The sequence below is a fragment of the Fukomys damarensis genome, unplaced genomic scaffold (assembly GCF_012274545.1).
Source record: "Fukomys damarensis isolate Sample0158 unplaced genomic scaffold, DMR_v1.0_HiC HiC_scaffold_16, whole genome shotgun sequence".
Lineage (NCBI taxonomy): Eukaryota > Metazoa > Chordata > Mammalia > Rodentia > Bathyergidae > Fukomys > Fukomys damarensis.
In genome coordinates, this window is record NW_022900928.1 from 71,706,086 (window position 1) to 71,726,461 (window position 20,376).

Consider the following 20,376-nt stretch of genomic DNA (forward strand, 5'->3'; position numbering starts at 1 on the left):
CTTTTCTCCTCTCTTTATTCTTCACTTGATGGTCATTAGTTTCAAAGGAAAGTGAGTACAATTTACAGCTTCCCTATTTCTGTAAAATTATTCTCTTCTTGTCTTTGCTCTTGCACTCTGTCTTTGCCTCTTGTCTGCAACGGTTTCCTAGAGTTTGCATGATGATTCTGTGTCCTCTGGCTTCACTTGAAACATTCTCCTATTCTTTTACCTATCTATTCCTCTCCTCCCAACTCCTTCTAATCCCCATCCTGAATGGTAAAGTTGCTATACTGAAAAGTTTATTCACTATAAATATATATTTGGGCTAGTCTTCAATATTGATTTAATTTACATGGTTAAAAATAATAACTACCACAAGTCAATTTCTAAGTTGTGCTTGATGTTATTGTATTGCTGATTGTATCAATTGTGCTAAAGGGTTGAGATTGATTCAATGAGTTGGCCTTTCTGATACTATGAAAATGAGAGTGTCTCTGAGTCATTAGAGACTCCAAAACCTAAAGAGCAGCTATATCAGGAAGATTGAATTATTAACCCAGGAATTAAACCAAGGACAGGCCAATAAAAACATAACAATAAGAAAACACTTAAGCAAGGAACAAATACAGACTTCCAGTTCACCAAGAGCAAATTCTATAAGAAACAAGGTGGAAAAATCTGACAATCAACCAACCGCCAGGAGACCCTGAACTTATAGCACCAGAAGTAACAAACCAGATGAGTGAGGCTCTAGAAAAATTCAAAACAGAAATAATTTCCCAGATAACTACAGAGATGGTGAGCACAATAAAAGACATTATTAGAGACTCTAGAACAGAAACAGACAAAAAATAGAGGCACTCAGGACCATGATAGAAGCTATGAATGCCCATGAAACAGATTCAAACAGATATCCAGGAGATTAAAAATTCTATTGAAAGTATTCACAGCAGAATAAATGAATGTGAAGATATAATTTCAGATACAGAAGAGAGGATTGCAGTCAGTGACCATGAAAAGATAAATCTCTTAAAAACAGTAAGGGATCATGAGAAGTCCATCCAACAACTCCTAGAAAATGGAAAGAAGAATAACATAAGACTGATAGGAATCCATAAAGTAGCAGGAGAAAGTACAAATGACATAAAAAAAAACTGTTCATAGAATTAATAACTGAAAACTTCCCAAACAGAGGGGAACAATTTCACATACAGATAAGTGAGGCATATAGTACTCCAAGCAACCATGATAAAAAAAAATCTACACCTAGATATAATGGTCAAGATCCCAGAAACCCAACAGAAGAGCAGAATACTACAAGCAGTTAGACAACAGAAACAAATTACATACAAAGGAAAGCCCATCAGAATCACAGCAGACTTTTCCATGCAAATCCCATGGTCAAGGAGAGCCTGGAGTGAGGTATTTCAAGCCCTCAAAGAAAACAACCTCCAACCTACAGTGATGTATCCTGCAAAATTCTCTTTTAAAATGGATGGGAAATAAGATACTTCCATGACAAAGAACACCTGAGAAACTTCATGAATACCAAACCAGCACTTCAAACAATTCTAAGCAATATCCTAGAAAAAGTCAATGAAATTCACAACACTATGAGGCCCAGCAGAAAAAATCAATTAGGCAAGGCAGGAAACTAAAGGGAGAGGGGGAAAAATTAAAAACAGCAAAGAACAGGACAGTAACATGACAATGATAAGTAAGTACATATCAGTAATAACCATCAATGTCCATGGCTTCAGTTCACCAAGCAAAATAAATAGACTGGCAGAATGAATTAAGAAGAAAAATCCAACAATAGGGAATCAAAGTTATCCCATGTATGACTATCAGATCATAGTGCAATTAATCTAGAGATCAATAGCATAAGAAAACTTAAGAACTCCACAAGCACGTGGAAATTGAACAACACTCTCCTGAACAATCAATGGGTCACAGATGAAATAAAAGAAGAAATTAGTTAGTTTTTAACAAATAAATGATATTGCCAATAGAACATACAGGAATCTATGGGACATAATGAAGCAGTTCTACGTGGAAAATTCATATCAATGAATGCCCACACTAGGGAAACAGAGTGATCTCAAATAAACAATCTAATGATGAATGTTAGGCTCCTAGAAAGAGAAGAGCAAGACAAACCCAAAGCTCATACAAGGGAGGAAATTATAAAGATCAGAGCAGAAATCAATGCAATGGAAACTAAGGGAATGATACAAAAAAATGAATCAAAGAGTTCATTTTTGAAAGAATAAATAAAATTGATAAATACTTAGCCAAACTTGTCAAAAAAAGGAAGGAAAAGGCTTAGATCCATGCAATTAGGAATGAAAAAGGTGAAGTCACAACATATCCAGCAGAAATCCAGAGGATCATCAACACCTACTTTGAGAACATATACTCTAATAAAATGAAAACACAGAAGAAATGGATACATTTCTAGATGCTTATGAGTTACCACCATTGAGCAAAGAAAATAAGAAAATTCTAAACACCCAAATCACAATCAGTGAAATTGAAAATGTAAATAAAAGTTTACCAAAGAAGAAGAGCCCAGGTCCTGATGGATTCACTGCTGAATTCTATAAGACATTTAGAGAAGAACTAATGCCACTACTATTTAAACTTTTCAATGAAATTAAAAGGGAAGCAATACTTATGAAGTGTTACCTGGAATCAAGTATCACTTTGATTCCCAAACCAGAGCAAGATGCAACTAAAAAAGAGAACTCCAGGCCAATCTCCTTAATAAAAATAGATTCAAAAATCCTCAGTAAGATACTGGCAAACAGAATACAGAGGGTCATCAAGAAGATCATACACCCTGACCAAGTTGGATTTATTCTAGGGATGCAAGGATGGTTCAACATGCGTAAATCAGGAAATGTAATACATTATGTTACAGAATCAAGGACAAATCTATATGATCATCTCAATAGATGCAGAAAAAACTTTTAACAAAATTCAACACCCATTCATAATAAAAAAGCTGCAGAAAATTAGAGTAGATGATGTTTATCTCAATTTCATAAAGGCTATCTATGAAAAACCAATAGTCAAAATCATATTAAATGGCCAAAAACTGAAAACATTCACACTAAAATCAGGAACAAGACAAGGGTGTCCAATATCACCACTCCTGTTCAATATTGTTCTGCAAACATTATCAACAGCAATTGGACATGAGAAAGAAATTAAAGCAATAAATGGGAAAGGAAGAAGTAAAGCTGTCATTATTTGCTGATGATATGATACACTACATAGAAGACCCAAAAAACTTTGCCAAAAGATTTCTAGGCTTAATTGACACTTTCAGCAAAGTAACTGGATATAAGGTCAACACTCAAAAATCAATAGCCTTCTTGTACACAAAAAAGCAGACTCACTGAGAAAGAAATTAAGAAAACAATTCCTTTCACAATAGCATCCAAAAAAAAAGTGAAATATCTAGGAATCAATCTAATGAAAGAAGCTAAAGGCCTTTACACTGAAAGCTACAGCACTCGGAAAAAATAGATTGAAAAGGATATAAGAAAATGGAAAGACATCCCCTGCTCCTGGATAGGAAGAAGCAACATAGTTAAAATGACCATACTACCAAAATTGCTGTACAGATTCAGTGCACTTGCGATTGAAATTTCAACAGTATATTTGAAAGAGCTAGATAAAATAATCCAAAAATTCATTTGGAACAAGAAGAGACCTAGAATAGCTAAAGCCATTATAGGCAACGGATATGGCAGGGAACACCACCATCCCCACATTGGAACTATATTGCAAAGCCACTGTGATAAAAACAGCATAGTAATGGCAAAGAAAAAGAACTGAGGATCAGTGGGTTAGATTAGAAAATACAGAAACAACTCCAGATGTACTCAGTTACCTCATCTTTGACAAAGGAGCTGACTATCCCCAGTGGAAGAAAGGTAGCCTCTTTAAGAAATGCTGTTGGAAAAACTGGATTTCAACCTACCAAAGATTAAAACTAGACCCTTGTCTTTCATCATGCAATAAATTAAGATCCAAGTGGATTAAAGATATAACTATTAAAACAGAAACATGAACCTTGCTGGAAGATAGGTTAGACAGAGCTCTTGAAGACATTGGCATAGGAAAAGACTTTATGAACAAATCCACAGTAGCACAGGAACTAGCACAAAGAATCAATGACTGGGATCTCATCTTATTAAAAACTTTCTGCACTGCAAAGGAAACCACCAAGAGAGCTAAGAGGCAACATACAACGTGGAAAAAACTTTTACCAGCTTCTCCTCAGACAATGGACTATTATCTAGAATATATAAAGAAGTCAAAACAGTCAGCACCCCCAAATATAAAGACCCAATTCAAAAATGGGCATCTGAAGTGAAAAGACATTCCTCAGATTTTTTTACTTCTTTCAGTAAAAACAGCAAATAAATATATGAAAAAATATTCCACATCACTGGTCATTTAACATATGCAGATGAAAACAACATGGAGATTCCTCCTCACTCCAGAAAGAATGGCTGCTATCAAGAAACCAACCAATAACAAACGTTGCCAGGGATGTGGAGAGAAAGGAACCTTCTCCACTGTTGATAGGAACTGGTGCAACGACTGTTTAAATCAATATGGAGATACCTCAAAGAACTAGGTCTAGAGGTTCCATTTGACCCATCTATTCCTCTGCTGGGTATCTTTCCAAAAGAATTTAAAAATCATACCACAGTGATATATGCATAACCATGTTTATAGCCTCAAAGTTTGTAATAGCTAAAACTTGGAAACAGCCCAATTGCCCATGAGTTGGAGACTGGATAAGGATGTGTTTTTTCTACAAAATGGAGTTCTACTCATCCATAAAGAATGAGAAACTAAAGTCGTTCATAGGAAAATGGATATTGAGGACATACTCTTAAGTAAATTAAATAAAACAAATGTTTAAACAGTGAATTGTTTCTCATGTCAAAAACTAAAAGTGCCAATTGTATAACTGTATACAAATTGTATGACTGATAATGTGAAATAGGAAGACAAGGGCTAAAGGTGTAGGGGAAGTGGGAAGGGGAGAGAAAAGGAAAAAAGGGACAAGAAAAAATATGAGAAAAGAAAAAAATGTAAACAAAGTCTATATAAATAGGGGAGTGTGGAGGGGTTGACGGGAGGGCCGGGGTATGGGAAAAATAGGGGAACTAAGATCTGTCATGTAAGGGTACAATATCCCAAAGATGAATGTAACTGTACTGTATACTTGACAAGTATAAACTAAATAAGATAAAAAGAAAGCAACTTCATTAATTATAATTATAAAATTAATTGAAACACCAAGAAATAATTTTAAACATGCATATAAAAATTATACAATGAAAATTACAAAAAGAATTTGAAGATGTCATTAGAAGGTGGAAAGACCACCCATTTTCATGCATTGGCAAAATTAAGATTGCTGAAATGGCCACACTATTCAAAGTAATATATAGATTCAATGCAATAACTATCAAAATGCAAATTACATTTATTGTAACTATTCCCTTAAAATTATATATTTATGTATATTGAATAAAATTTTTTACTCATGAGCAGCTTGGTATGAAAATAATTTTATGACATATATGTTTTCATTCTTCTTCAACATTTTGCTTTTATTTCTAGTAATAAATCTATCTCCTCTTTCCTCCTAGTCTTTTTTTTTTCTCATTGAGTTTATTGCTACTTTTTAAATGTACAGTACAGTTTCAATCATCACTGGGATCTTGTATTTCAAACTGAAATGCTCCAAGCAATACTGCGTAATGAGTACACCATACTAATCTAAATATAATTAGTAGAATCAATGAAAGTACAAGCCTTTAAAATTTTAAGGATATTGGTTATTTCCCCTGGTTTGGTATTTTCCTTTTTTGAGAAATCACTTTAAGCAATTCCTTTAGTGCATGTCTTAAAAATTTTATGAAATTTTGAATTTTTAAATTTCTGGGCATGGAACTCATGAGAGCTCTAAGAATATATCTCACAATTTTGCCCTAACCCCGAATCTGACAAGAACATGGAATTACACATATGTGATAATGTTAAACACTTGAGAATCAATGAGAATGAAAGAAAATTGTAATCATTTCTTTTCCCAGAGCTGATACTTGTGGGATAACATTCTAGTGGGAGGTCATTATCATTGTTTACTCCTAATCAGGCTCTTGTATTCAGTATATAAAATTGTCATTTCAAGAAATCTTTGCAGAAAACTAAATGGCTTTGGGCATCAGCTTCATCAGATGTTAGGATTAGTGACTGAAAGCACTAAGGGGTGGCTCAACTTAACATTATCTATATCACTCTTTTTCTTTTTTTTTTCTTTCTGAGGAGTAAAGGTACGCTGCCCAGCACTATATTGAGTTTACAAATTAATGTAGGAGAAAAGCTGGTAAGTGAATTATAAGGTACAAGATTAAGTATGTGCTACAAGGGAACATAAGGAACATATTTATATGCAGATAGAAAACAAAAGTAACAAAATTTCACCATTAAAGATCTTGGGGGAATTCATTGCATAGTACTTTATACAATAAGTTAATAGGAAAGAAAAATTAAATCATGAGTTAAATGTCACTCTCCAATGAAAGTGCTTTATGGAACAAGCCTGTCATATAATATGTGTGTTAAATTTAAAAAAAACATTAAATTTTTTATTCTGACAGGCTTCATTAACTCCCATTCTGCTTTAGCACCATATTGGCTTTGCTTTTGTAGGACCTGTGTCACCATGGTATTTATCTCCTTATCTTTTAGTCTGCCTCCCTGTCCTCTCTAGAATCTAACACTCTAATGAATAAAGATTCAGAATTCGGCACTACTACTTCTCTATAGTGAATGAACATAGCGAAGATGTTTGCTAATGTTATCACTGTTAAATTTATTTTAAGATAGTTTACATATATACATAAAATTTAATATATTTTATGCATTTAAATAATTTTTTATGCAGTGAACAAGTGTAGCTCAAGATTGTATTTTTGATGAATATATTTTCAGGCATTATTGGTAATTTATTTGTCTCAAACATGGGAATTTTGGTTCAAATCCTCTGACCATATTCAAATATGGATATTTATTCTTTACGCTTTTAAGGTGCTAGTAAATATATGTTTTTAATCAGCTATGTCAGTTTAAAATATTTTTTACATTGCATATGTTTTCTTTTAACTTTTTGAAATGTGTTCTTTAAAGTTTAATTTTAAATAATTATGAATAATTAAATGTAAATAATTTACTATTTTTCTCTATAGTAGACCCTGGTTTTGATATCTTATCTAAGAAATTATCATTAATTCAAGGTCACCAACATTTAGACACATGGTATTTTTTATAGCACTAACTCATTTAGTCCTACGATGAATTTTAGAAATTTTTTTAGGTGGTATGAGAAAGAGTTCCAAGTGAACTCTTTTACATGTACCTATCCAATGGTCCCAGAACCACATGCTTAAAAATTTACATTAGAAATTTGTAGGTGGTATAAGAAAAAGTTCCAAGTGAACTCTTTTACATGTACCTATCCAATGGTCCCAGAACCACATGCTTAAAAATTTACTGTTTCCTCTTTGAATTGTCATTAAACTCTTTTTTTAAAAGTTTATTGATACTTATTAGTTATATAGTACAGTTACATTCATCATTGGGATCTTGTAACATTCTTTACATGTTGTATCTTGGTTCTTATTTTTTTCCCATAAACTTACCCTCCCTTCACCCACTCCACCCTTTCCTATTTACAAAGACTTTGTTTCCATTTTTTCCTTTTCTCGTATTTTCTCTTTTCCCTTCTTTTCTTTCCTCTACCATTCCCACTTCCCCATCTCTTTTAGCCCTTTTCTTTCTATTTCAGATTATCAATTATATAATTTGAACCTTAATTACACTTTTAGTATTTCACACCAGAGAAACTATTTAGTATTTACAAGTATGTGTCCTTTAATTTCACTTGCGTATGGCCTCAATGAGCATCCATTTACTGATAAATGACTCTAGTTTCTCATTCTTTATGGCTGAGTTGTGCTCCATTTTATAGAAAAACCACATCTTCTTTATGCAATCTCCAGTTGATGGGCAATTCTCTCATATAACAATTCAACTTATAAATTGAGTTTACTTCTGGTCTGGCCACTCTATTTTATTGATCTATATGTCTATATTTGAAACTGCTGCACTGTCTTGATCACTCTGGTAATAAGTTTTAGGGTGAGGAAATATGAGACCTCAAACTTCATACTGATCTTTCAACTTTGCTTTAATTACTTTAGCTTTCTGGTCATAGGGATTTTAGGAGTGATCTCTAAAAGGTAAAGTAGAGATTTTATATTATATCTTTGCATTTGTAGATCAATTTGGAAAATATTATCTCTTTCACAATGTAGAGTCTTGTGATTATCAACAAGAGATGCCTTTCCTAAAAAGGCTCTTAGTACCACTCAATAATGTTTCTTATTGTAAGTGAGATTCCATGCTTTCTTTTAAGTTAATGAATATTTTCAGTACTTCATATTTATATTTCTTGTATAGAGCTGATAAATGTACACAACAATTTTAATTCCTTTTTTTCATGTCCTTTCCCTCCCCTCTCTTTCCTTGAATCTCTTGATTTACTTCTCATTTGAGAAATACCTATCTCCCTATTCCTTGTTACCTAAATTTAATTTTGCTTTTTATTTATATTTTGGATTACTTATAAAAGAGACACCATGCTATAATCAAGTTGTAGGTATGGTTGACTTCACTTAGAATTATAGTCTCAATGTGTATTCAGTTTCCTACAAATGACTCAAGCTTGGCAGAGTAGTTCTCTTTTTTACTGGAGTGGTATGCCATTGAGTGTAAATACCTCATTTTCTTTTTCATCTGTGGATGGACATATAAGCCTGTTTCAAGGTTTAGACATTATGAATTGCACTACTAAAAACATGTCTACATATGTAGCATTGTAATATGTTGAGAAAGATAATTAAAAGAGGAATAGCTGAGTCAAATGGAATTTCTAGTTTAGTTTTTTGAGGACTCTCCACTCTCATTTCTGTAATGCAGAAGGTTTCTTTTTTTCCCCTGCAGCATCACCAGCACTTGCTATAATTTGATTTCTGCTCGATAGACATTCTTTCTGGTCAAATGTACAATCTCCTTGCTGCTTTAATTTCCATTTCTCTCATAAACTTGATCTGGAAGATATCTTCATGTACTTATGGACCATTTGTACTTTTTCTGTAAAGAATCTTTTCATCTCACATGCCCATCTTTTGATTGTGTCTTTTATTTATTATGAAGCATTTAATCCCTTCATACAATGTGATTTTCAGTTTTCATTAAAAGTGTGTAAAATAAAATTGAGTTTAAACATTGATCTTCAATAGTATCACCTTGCTTAACTTTAGTTCTAATAGTCTTTTTCATTGATTTGGTCAGATTTTGTCTGTATAAGAATATGCTCTTTGCAAAAGTTGAAGGAATAACTAACTCTCGCTTTCCAATACCAAAACCTTTAATTTCATTTTGATGCCTGATTGCCCTACTGAGACCCTGTAGATATTGTTGAATAAAAGCCAGGAAGTGGACAACTTGTGTTGCTCTGTATCATAGGGGAAAAAGCTTAGTCCATCATTAAGTGTGGAATTGGACCATGAGGATATTTTGGATCCTGTAGCTATTTTAATTTAAAAATTATTTTCTTTGTAGAGAAGATAAGAGAAGTGATTGTAATCATGGTATTTCAACTTGACATGAGTAAGAACAACCTGGCTGATAAGTAAAGTTCTGTGTTTGTCACTGGACCATTGACATGCAAGCCAGAAAACTGAGGGAGGAAGACCCACCAGGATGCGGGCCTTGATTTCTAATTAGTTTTGTAGCCCAGATACAGTGAAAATGGAAAGAACTGCTTGCTTCCTTCTAGAAGAGCTCCAATCTTTGCTGCTACCTCTGGACATTTACTTCCAGTTTCTTCAGCCTTCCAGTACTGTCTCATCAGCCTGCTAACATGAGCTCTCACAGGCAACTCCAGTGAGACTTCCTGGACTTCAGCCTTTGCATACTGCTAGGTGCTCAAGCAGATTGTAATTTGTGATCATCTGGTGTTGATACGCTAAGCCTAATGTATCTCCTTGTGTAATTATATGTAATTTTACATTATTGTTCTTATTTTGCAAAACTTTAATACAAAAGGATTATAAATAATTTCATATGGCACATTAAAACCTAAAATAAATTATCAGAATTCTTTTTGGATGTTCAAGGATGGAATATTACTAATTGCCACACTTACAGCGTGCCACAAACAATAGAGACCATGCTCCATGACATTTATTTGCATTTCTAATATATATATAGGATCTCAAGTTCATTCATGTAACATAGATGAAGATCTAGAAGAGAACTGGAGATACAAGGATGAAAAAGCTAAAATTCTGTTTAATACTTCATTGTTGGAACAAAAACACCCATAACAAAATTTTTCTTATTTTCCTATATAGAAATCCCAGAAGGAAATGACAGAAGGAAATTATTCCACAGTGACTGAGTTTGTTCTTGCTGGGTTAACAGAGCAACCAGAGCTCCATCTGCCACTCTTCCTGCTCTTCCTGGGAATCTATGTGCTCACGGTGGTGGGGAACCTGGGCATGATCACCCTCATCAGTCTCAGTTCTCACCTGCACACCCCCATGTACTATCTCCTCAGCAGTCTGTCCTTCATTGACCTCTGTAATTCCACTATCGTTACCCCCAAAATGCTGGTGAACTTTGTGGTGGAAAAGAATGTTATCTCCTTCCCTCAATGCATGACTCAACTCTACTTCTTCTTAGTTTTTGGTATCTCAGAATGTCACATGTTGGCTACCATGGCTTATGACCGCTATGTTGCCATCTGTAGCCCCTTGCTTTACAATGTTACCATGTCTCCTCAAGTATGTTGCTGGTTGTTTGCCGAGGTGTACAGCATGGGCTTGGTTGGTGCCACGGCTCACACAGTCTGTTTGCTGAGATTGCTTTTCTGCAAGGCTGATGTAATAAACCATTACTTCTGTGACCTTTTGCCATTACTGGAGCTCTCCTGCTCTAGCACTTTTATAAATGAGGTAGTAGCTCTCTGTTTAAGTGCATTTAATATTCTTCTCCCAGCCCTGACCATTCTTAGCTCGTATATCTTCATCATAGCCAGCATTCTCCGCATTCGCTCCACTGAGGGCAGGTTTAAAGCCTTCAGCACTTGTAGCTCCCACATCTTAGCTGTTGCTGTATTCTTTGGTTCTCTGTCATTCATGTACCTGCAGCCCTCATCAGTCAGCTCCATGAACCGAGGGAAAGTGTCCTCAGTGTTTTATACCACTGTTGTTCCAATGCTGAATCCCCTAATCTATAGTCTAAAGAATAGGGATGTAAAAATTGCCTTAAAAAAGTTCTTTGAAAAAAGAAAGTTCGTGTGAGAATTTATTTTTCCTTTAGTGACAATCTGTAATTTCTGTAGTTTTGATACATTCACAATGACAGACAGCAGTGTATGTTCACAAGTCATGAATTTACTGCCGGTGTTCATTTGAAGAAAAGATCTGAAGGTACAAAGGTAGGACTGGATTTAAATAAGGTGCCACATATGGAAAAGACAATTCTGAGACAGCCCACAATCTTTCTATCCAAAGCTATTTCTATCACCTTCAAGTAGTTTGTTTTTTCATTATAGAATTTATTGCTTCAGTATTTTAAAAATAATCATAGTGCCTTACTATCAATTAATCATCAAAAACTTTACACCTATATCTAAAAGCAGGTATAACCCTTTCCTTAATGATATATATCTCTTCTTTTAATTTTTCATTTATTAATATATGATGTTTAGTTTTTAAAAATGCTTCCATATCATTATGCTTTTCCACATGCTTTTCATTGAACATGGCTCCTTTCATGCAATATTTTTCCATCTTTATTCACTAAATATTTTTGCTTGATATCTTATCTTCTCAATATTTTATGTATTTACTTTTTATACTCAGTATATTTGCAAGCCTATCTGAAATTGTGACTTATAAAACAAATAATGTATACCTTTTGAATACATAAAATACAACTCCTGAAATTACTAAATGTGTGAAACTGAATTAGGTAACGTGAAGTCCTAGCATGCATGGTGAAACCATTCCTAGCCCCATGCCAAGAGTAGTACATTAGATGATACTAACTATAACCAACACATATTTATATGTTAGATGTATTTTAAATTACACCCAGGAAATATTCTTTTTCTGCATCTTTGGGATGATGCTATCACCTCTATTTACTCAAAAGAACAATTCCAAGAGCATCATAATATGTGATACCAACACAGACTACAAAGCTATGGTGATTTAAACCTCATTAACATGAAAGTAGGCCTACAAATGGAGAGGAACACAAGACCTAGAACTAAATCCGCACATCTTCATCCACCTGAATCTCAACAAAGCTGCTAAATGGAGCAATGTCAGGCTGGAGAAACTGGACCTTCACTTGCAGAAGATTCAGACTAGGTCATTATCTCTCACCTGATGTAAGGAAGACAGATGTTACTTGTTTTCTGTTGTATGGAAAAAAAGTTGATGTGAAAGGAGTAGAGAGACTACTCTTGTCTGAAAAGGGATAAGGGGGATGCTTGAGAAGGGGGGGTCTGCAAAATATGAGAAAAGGGCTGAGGAAGGACTTGTCTGAAAAGGGATAAGGGGGATGCTTGAGAAGGGGGGTCTGCAAAATATGAGAAAAGGCCTGAGGAAGGTGATCAAAGCTGCATCAGTGCTAGTATAAAATACCACCGTGAAACTCATTAAACAACACAATTAATATGTGATGATATGCGTGATCATAAAAAACCTAAAGGGATGTCTTTATCTGACTGCAAAAATAACTTCATTACACATATTAAAACCTCAATTTAACAAATTTTAAACTATTCCAAATCAAACTTAATTAAGAAAATCTACTGTAACATCATCTCAAAATTATTCAACATTTAATTACTAGTGAATAAAAACAATTAAAAACTTCACTCATAACCAGTTTGATATAAAAGTTATTTGAATGACATACATGCTTTTACCATTCCTCAAAATTCCTCCTCTATTTTTAGAAGAAAATCAACTTTCCTCTTTCCTTAGTGTTTTCTGGCAGTCCTCCCAGATCTCCAGTAATATCAGAAAGAGATTTACTTGGGAGGTGAGTGTAAGCTGCTTTTATTCAGTGCACAGATTAAAATGTTCCAAGAAGTACTGCTTCAAGAATGTGTCATAATACTTTAGAACATACCTTTAAATTCTTAAACATTTCCTGAAATTTTGAATTTTTAAGGTCTGGCATGAAATTCACTGGAGTTCTGATATTGCGCACGTTCTTTTTTTATATTTGTATATTTTATATTTAAAATATTTATATTTTAGGTGTACAGTAATACAGTTATATTCATCACTGGGATCTTGTACCTTTACATGATGCATCTTGCTTCTTATTTTTTCTCCATTCCCCTGGTCTCCTTTCACCCCCCACCTTTCCTTATTTACAAAGATTTCTTTCCATTATAAAATTTTTCTTATTTTTCTTTTCCCTTCCTACTTTTCCCTATCCCTCCCACTTCCCCTACACCTTTAGACCTTTTCTTCCTGTAACACCATATCAATTATACATTTTGATCTTTATTTATACTTTTAGTTCATCACACCAAGGAAGCTATATGGCTTTTTAAAATTCATGTTCTAAGAAGAACTGAATTATGCATATGTTATAATATTGCGTATTTGAGAATGAATGGCAATAAAGGGAAACTCTCCTTTCTTTTCCCCAGAGTCCATACTTGTGGGAAAAGATTCTAGTGGGGGTTCATTATCATTGTTTGCTTCTAATTAGACTTTTACACTCAGTATATGAAATTGTCACATCAACTTACTTTGCAAAAGGCCAAATGTCTTTGGCATCAGTCTCATCAGATATCAGGGACTCAAAAGCTATTTTTGGGTTAACACCTCCTCACATTATCAAAATTATTTTTCACTTCAGAGTAATGAAGAAAAGTATAAAATGCTGAACTGTCTAGGAAGCAGAAGATGTATGTCTGAACCCCTGTCCTTGACTTAAAATTCCAGACGCTTTTCCTGCCTTTCTCTCCCAGTGTTAATAGAGAGGCAGATGACAAAGGATCTATCTCTCCTAGTCCTCCTGCTCAGAGCCACACTTCCTGCTGAGGGCAGCTTCCTTTAGCATCTCTCTGTCATCCACAGCTTGAATTTATAGCAAACACTTCTTTTTCATACTTTATCCAAGGAGGTAAAGGCTTTACTCTGTTATTTGGAGTGTTTATTAATTTATCTCTAAACTTCTTCCAACAGTTTTGTTAAATGCATTTTTGAGACTTACACTTTGTAAGGCACTCTCCAACATTATGTTGAGTTTACAAATTAATGTGGAAGGAAAGCAGGTAAGTGACTCCTAAAATACTAAATTAAGTATGTGCCACCTATGAACATAAGGGCCATGTTTATGTCCAGACAGTAAATGGTCCTATTAACTGGAATTTCTCTGTCAGAGATCATAACTGAAAGGACTTTAGTACATAGGATTGTATGGGGTGAGCTAATAGGAGAAGAGAAACTACAGGGATATCATGAGTTAAAATTCAGTGTCTAACAAATGTGCTTTGTGGGTCAGCTGTGTCACATGGTACTTGTTGCAAAGAAAACTTCATCCTGTTTCTCTTCAGCAGGCTTCACTGACCCCCATTCTGCACTGCTACCATGATAGCGTTGTTCCTGTAGATCTGCCTCACCGTGTTATTTGTTTCATTGTCTATTCTGCCTCTCTGCCTCCGTCTAGACTGTAAAATTCTAAGGAATGGAGAATCTACATCATTTATTTATTTTGAACACACGTAGTAAACATTTTACATGTGTTGTCACTGTTAAATTTGCTCTAATTGTATGTTTATATACAATTTGACATAGTTTATAAATTTAAATATTACTTTCTTATCTAGGCAATTGTACAGATGAGAGCATTTCCTTGAAAATATTTTCATTTCTTATCAAAAATTTATATATCTCAAACATGAGAATATTTATTCAGATACTGGGACGTTTTTAAACTGCATGATTTATTCTTTAAACTGTGAAGTTGTAAGAAATTTTAAATGCATTCTGAATACAAGTTTTTCTTCAATTAAATGATTTGAAGAAAATTTGGCTTTATATGTTGCTTTTAACTTTCTGGAAGGGGTTCTTTAAAGCACAATATTTACATTTTTCAAGATGTACAATTTACAGTTTTTTCTAATTTTAGCCTCTGCTTTTGGCATATCATCTGTGAAAGTATCATCAAAGTCAAGGTTACAAATATTTAGTCTTGTAGTTTTTTTCTGATGTTTTTAGAGCTGTAGATCTTTTATTTATTCATAGGTCCCACTTTGAGTAAATTACTGGGGATATTGGAACAAAGAGCTCCAAACTAATTCTTATACATGTACTTATTGAGTCGTGAATTTCAACACCATTGTTGAAACAGTTATCATTTTCCCATTGCATTATCATAAAATATTTATAACAGTGGAGTTTATCATGGACATGTGTTTATTTCTGTATTGTCACCTCTATCCCATTGACTGGTATGTGTACACTTATAATGACTCCATAGTGTCATGGTTACTGTAAACTAGTAGTAAATTTATAGATAAGGGACTGGGCCCCTCAAACCTGACATTTATCTTTCAAGTTTGACTTGATTAGTGTAGGGTACTTGTCTTTTTACAGGGTTTTTGTAATCCTTCTGTTAATATATGTAAATATCAGAGTGTAGATTTTGATAGGAATTACACTGAATTTGTGGTTTAATGTGGAAAATATGTCTAGTTTCACAATGTTGATTCTTTTAATTTGTCGACACTGATATCTTTCTATGTATGAAGGACTTTAGTACTGTTTAAAAATGTAATGTAATTTTTTGGGAGAGCCCCATTTACATTTTAAATTTATTCCAAAGCATTTCATCCATTCATGCTATCCCTAATGAATATTTTACTATTTAGTGCAGAGATATAAAAATAAAATTGAGTTGGTATTCTGACCTTACATTCTATCATGGTGCCTAATTGTAGTTTTATTAGTCTTTTTTTCATAGATTATCTCAGATTTGTTTTATGTAAGATTATGATATTTACAATTAGAAGGAAAGAACAATAAATTTATACTTTTCAATATGGATGATTTTCATTTCATGTTGAAGCCTGATTTTTCTAGCTGGATCCTTTGGTATACTGTGGAATGAAAACATGGGAGTGAGCTTTTATTGTTCAGTAATGCAGGATAAAATCTTTATTCTTTCACCATTATGTGTAACATTGAGTGAAGTTTTTTGTGGAAGCTGCTGTGTTAGTGAAAAAGGATATTTCTGTTTCGAGTGGAATTGAGAAAATAATTAGAGAAGGTCAAGAGAAAACATTAAAAAATTAGTAGAAATTATATTTTGAGTGTTCAATAACTTGAAATCAAAAATCACTCTTACAGAATGAAACAGAAAAACAGATAGTTCTGTGTGCTATATATTTACACGTACCTTGGGAATCTCAAGGTTGTTGATATATTTAGGTGAGAAGTTGGCAGAAAATTGGAGATACCTGGAAAAAAGAATAAAATTATGTTTCATGCTTCATTGTCCAGACAATAGATACCTATTTCAAAATGTGTCTCACTTCCTAGATAGATAAGCAGAAACAAATGACTGAAGAAAATCATTCCACAGTGACTTACTTCATCCTAGCTGGGTTAACAGAGAAACCACAGGTCCAGCTACCTCTCTTCCTCCTCTTCCTGGGAATCTAATCACGGCAGTGGGGAACCTGGGCATGATCACCCTCATCGGGCTCAGTTCTCACCTGCACACCCCCATGTACTATCTCCTCAGCAGTTTGTCCTTCATTGACTTCTGCCATTCCACTGTTGTTACCCCCAAAATGCTGGTGAGTTTTGTGGTGGAGAAAAATGGTATCTCCTACCCTGAATGCATCATTAACTCTACTTCTTCTTGATTTTTATTATATCAGAGTGTCACATGTTGGCTGCAATGGTGTATGACCGCTGTGTTGCCATCTGTAGCCCCTTGCTTTACAATGTTACCCTGTCTTCGCAAGTATGCTGCTGGTTGGTCCCTGGGGTGTGAGTACAGCATGGGCTTGGTTGGTGCCACAGCTCACACAGTCTGCAATCTGAGAGTGGATTTTTGCAAGGCTGATGTAATAAACCATTACTTCTGTGATCTTTTCCCACTACTGGAGCTCTCCTGCTCCTGTACTTTTATAAATGAGGTAGTGGTTCTGTGCTTCAGTGCTTTTAATATTCTTTTTCCAGCTCTGGCTATACTTACCTTCTATGTCTTCATCATATCCAGCATCCTCCGCATTCGCTCCACTGAGGGCAGGTCCAAAGCCTTCAGCACTTGCAGCTCCCACATCTTGGCTGTTGCTATGTTCTTTGGTCCTGCTGCATTCATGTACCTGCAACCCTCATCAGTCAGCTCCATGGACCAAGGGAAAGTTTCCTCAGGGTTCTACACCATTCTTGTGCCTAAGATCCACCCTTAATGTGTAGCCTGAGGAACACGGATGATAGATTTGCTCTAAATAAGGTTCTTGAAAAAAAAAGTTTTCTATGAAGTAGAGTATTTTGCTCTTACAAAAATTTATTTCTGCATTTGTGGTAAGAAAATAATCCAGAGACAGCAACATATGTCCACAAATCTTTTAATTTCTGCTAGTACTTAATTATTCACACTCAAAGTACCAAGGTTACAGGTAAATTGATGGACTAAAACCCACATAGGACAGAGGTTCTCTGGGATGGCCTAGAATCTACCTACCCAGAGTAATTTATATCTTAACTTTATAAATTTCATATGCCTCCATATTATTGATTATGCTTTATGTGTATGGAATATGGCTTTTCTGTTTATAATACATACATATATTAAGGAAATAGGCATGTTTGTTTTACATGCTCTTGTTTCAATAGTTTATGTACCCAGCTTTCTAAATTAAATTAATTTCTAAACATTTTTGAAAATGTGATCTCTAAAGTAAATAATTTTTATCATTTGGAATATTCAAAATATAGCCCCTGATACTTAAAATGTGTGTAGGACTGTGTTAGTAATACGTGGGCATAATATGGGAGATAAAACAGTTCCTACCATGAAGCAGATAGCAACATATTGAAAGACATAGACAATAATAAACAGTTACATGTTTGTTAGAAACATTATTTTATGTATACATATGTCACATTTTCGTGATGATGCTACCACCATTAATTTCCTGACAATTCTATACTCCTTTTCTAACACTCCAAGGAGATATGACTTTTAAAAATATTTCCACCCACATGTATAGTATCTATGATTTAGAACTTATATTCATTTTGTATTCAATTCATACGGGCTCCTTATTCAAATGAAAAATTTAAAGTTGACATAATTTTTTCCTGTCTAATGACAAATACCTCTGCTACAAGAAACTCACTTTCTATTCTACAAAAAGATATCAAAGAGGATAACAGAAAATGTAAAAATATGTCTTGCTCCTAGGTAGGAAGAACCTGTGAAAATGCGCACACTTCCAAAATGGCTATATGGATTCAATGCAATCCCAATTTAAATTCCAACAGTATATTTCAGACCTTGGGAAAACAATTCAAAAATTCATCTGGAAGAAGAAGAGACCTAGAATAGCAAAAACAATTCTAGGCAACAAAGACTTGGCATTGGTTATTTCAATTCCCAAGATGAAACCATACTACATATCTACTGTGATAAAAACAGCATTGATTTTTATATATCTAGGTGTAGATTTTTTTTTTTTGTGGCTAGTTGGAGTCCTATATGACTCACTTATCTGTATGCCAAATTCTTCCCCTTTGTTTGGGAAGTTTTCTCTCATTAATTCTGTGAACAGCTTTTTTAAGTTGTTGGCATTTTCTCTTGCTACTTCATGGATTCTTATCAGCCTTCTGTTATTCTTTTTTGCATCATCTAGGAGTTGTTGGATCAATTTCTCATGATCCCTTACTGTTTTTAAGAGACCTCTTTTTTCATGGTCACTGTCTGTGATCCTATATTCTATATCAGAGATTCTATCTTTACCTTCTTTTATTCTTTTGCATACACTTTCAATGGAGTGTTTAATCTCCTGGATATTTGTTTGAATCTGTTTTATGGATTCCATTTCTTTCCTATGTTGGGCATTCATTGCTTCCATTTCTTTCTTATACTGGTCCTTCATGGCTTTTATCTCAGTCCTAAGATCATCTATTTTTTTGTCAGTTTCTGTTCTAGAGTTTTGAATTATGACTTTCATTTTGCTGACCATCTCTATGGTTATCTGGGAAATCATTTCTGTTTTGAATTTTTCCAGAGCCTGATTGATCTGTTTTGTTACTTCCTGTGCTGTGAGTTCAGAGTGTCCTAGTGGTTCACTATCAGACTTCTCATCCCCTCTTTGCCCTACTTTTTGCCATTTGTGAAATGGAAGTCTGTCTCCTTATATGTTTTCTCATTTTTGTTTTTGCTGTTGGATTGTCCTTGATTCAATCTCTGGGTTATTAAATCTTCCTGATATAGTTGTGTTTTAGCTTTTGATTCTCTAATGACTCACAGACATTCTCATTTTCACAATATCAGAGAAAACAAATCATCAAATTAATCCATATGCTTTATCCCAATCGATACAATCAGCAAAACATTAGGATCAATCACAACTTGCAAATTGACCACTTGTGGTAGTCATTAATCTATCACCTTTAAACCATGTGAATTAAATTATAAACAAGAAGTAGCCCCACATATGTTTGCAGTGAACAAACTCCCCAACATAGCATATTTCCATTTAGGATGGGGGCCTAGACAGAGTTAGGATGAGAAAAGTAGATAAGTAAAGATAGCCTCTTTAATAGATGGTGCTGGAAAAACTAGATCTCAACCTGCCAAAGATTAAAACTAGACCCTTTTATTTCACCATACACTAAATTAAAATCCAAGTGGATTAAAGATCTAAATCTTAAAACAGAAACACTAAACTTGCTGGAAGATAAGTTAGGCAGAACTCATTTAGACATTGGCATAGGAAAAGACTTATGAACAAATCTTCAGGAGAAAGCTTCTGCTGCAAAAAAAACCATCAACAGAACGAAGAGACAACTTACCAAGTGGGAAAATTTTTTTACCAGCTGCTCCTCGGACAAAGGACTATTATCTAGAATATATAAAGAACTCAAAACAATCCCCCCCAAATAAAAAGACCCAATTCAAAAACGGGCATCCGAAATGAACAGACATTTCCCAGACAAAGAAGTAAAAGCAGCA

General features: G+C 34.2%; 1 protein-coding gene and 1 pseudogene across 1 annotated transcript; both read left to right on the forward strand.

Annotated features, from left to right (window-relative positions):
• Nucleotides 1-4,876: 4,876 nt before the first annotated feature.
• Nucleotides 4,877-11,447, forward strand: LOC104857997 (olfactory receptor 150). The gene is made up of 2 exons (XM_010618078.2): nucleotides 4,877-4,901; nucleotides 10,537-11,447. Exons 1-2 carry the CDS (start codon nucleotides 4,877-4,879, stop codon nucleotides 11,445-11,447), a joined length of 936 nt encoding a protein of 311 aa, XP_010616380.2.
• A 5,295-nt stretch (nucleotides 11,448-16,742) lies between these two features.
• On the forward strand, nucleotides 16,743-17,676 carry LOC104857998 (annotated as a pseudogene).
• The last annotated feature ends 2,700 nt before the right edge of the window (nucleotides 17,677-20,376 follow it).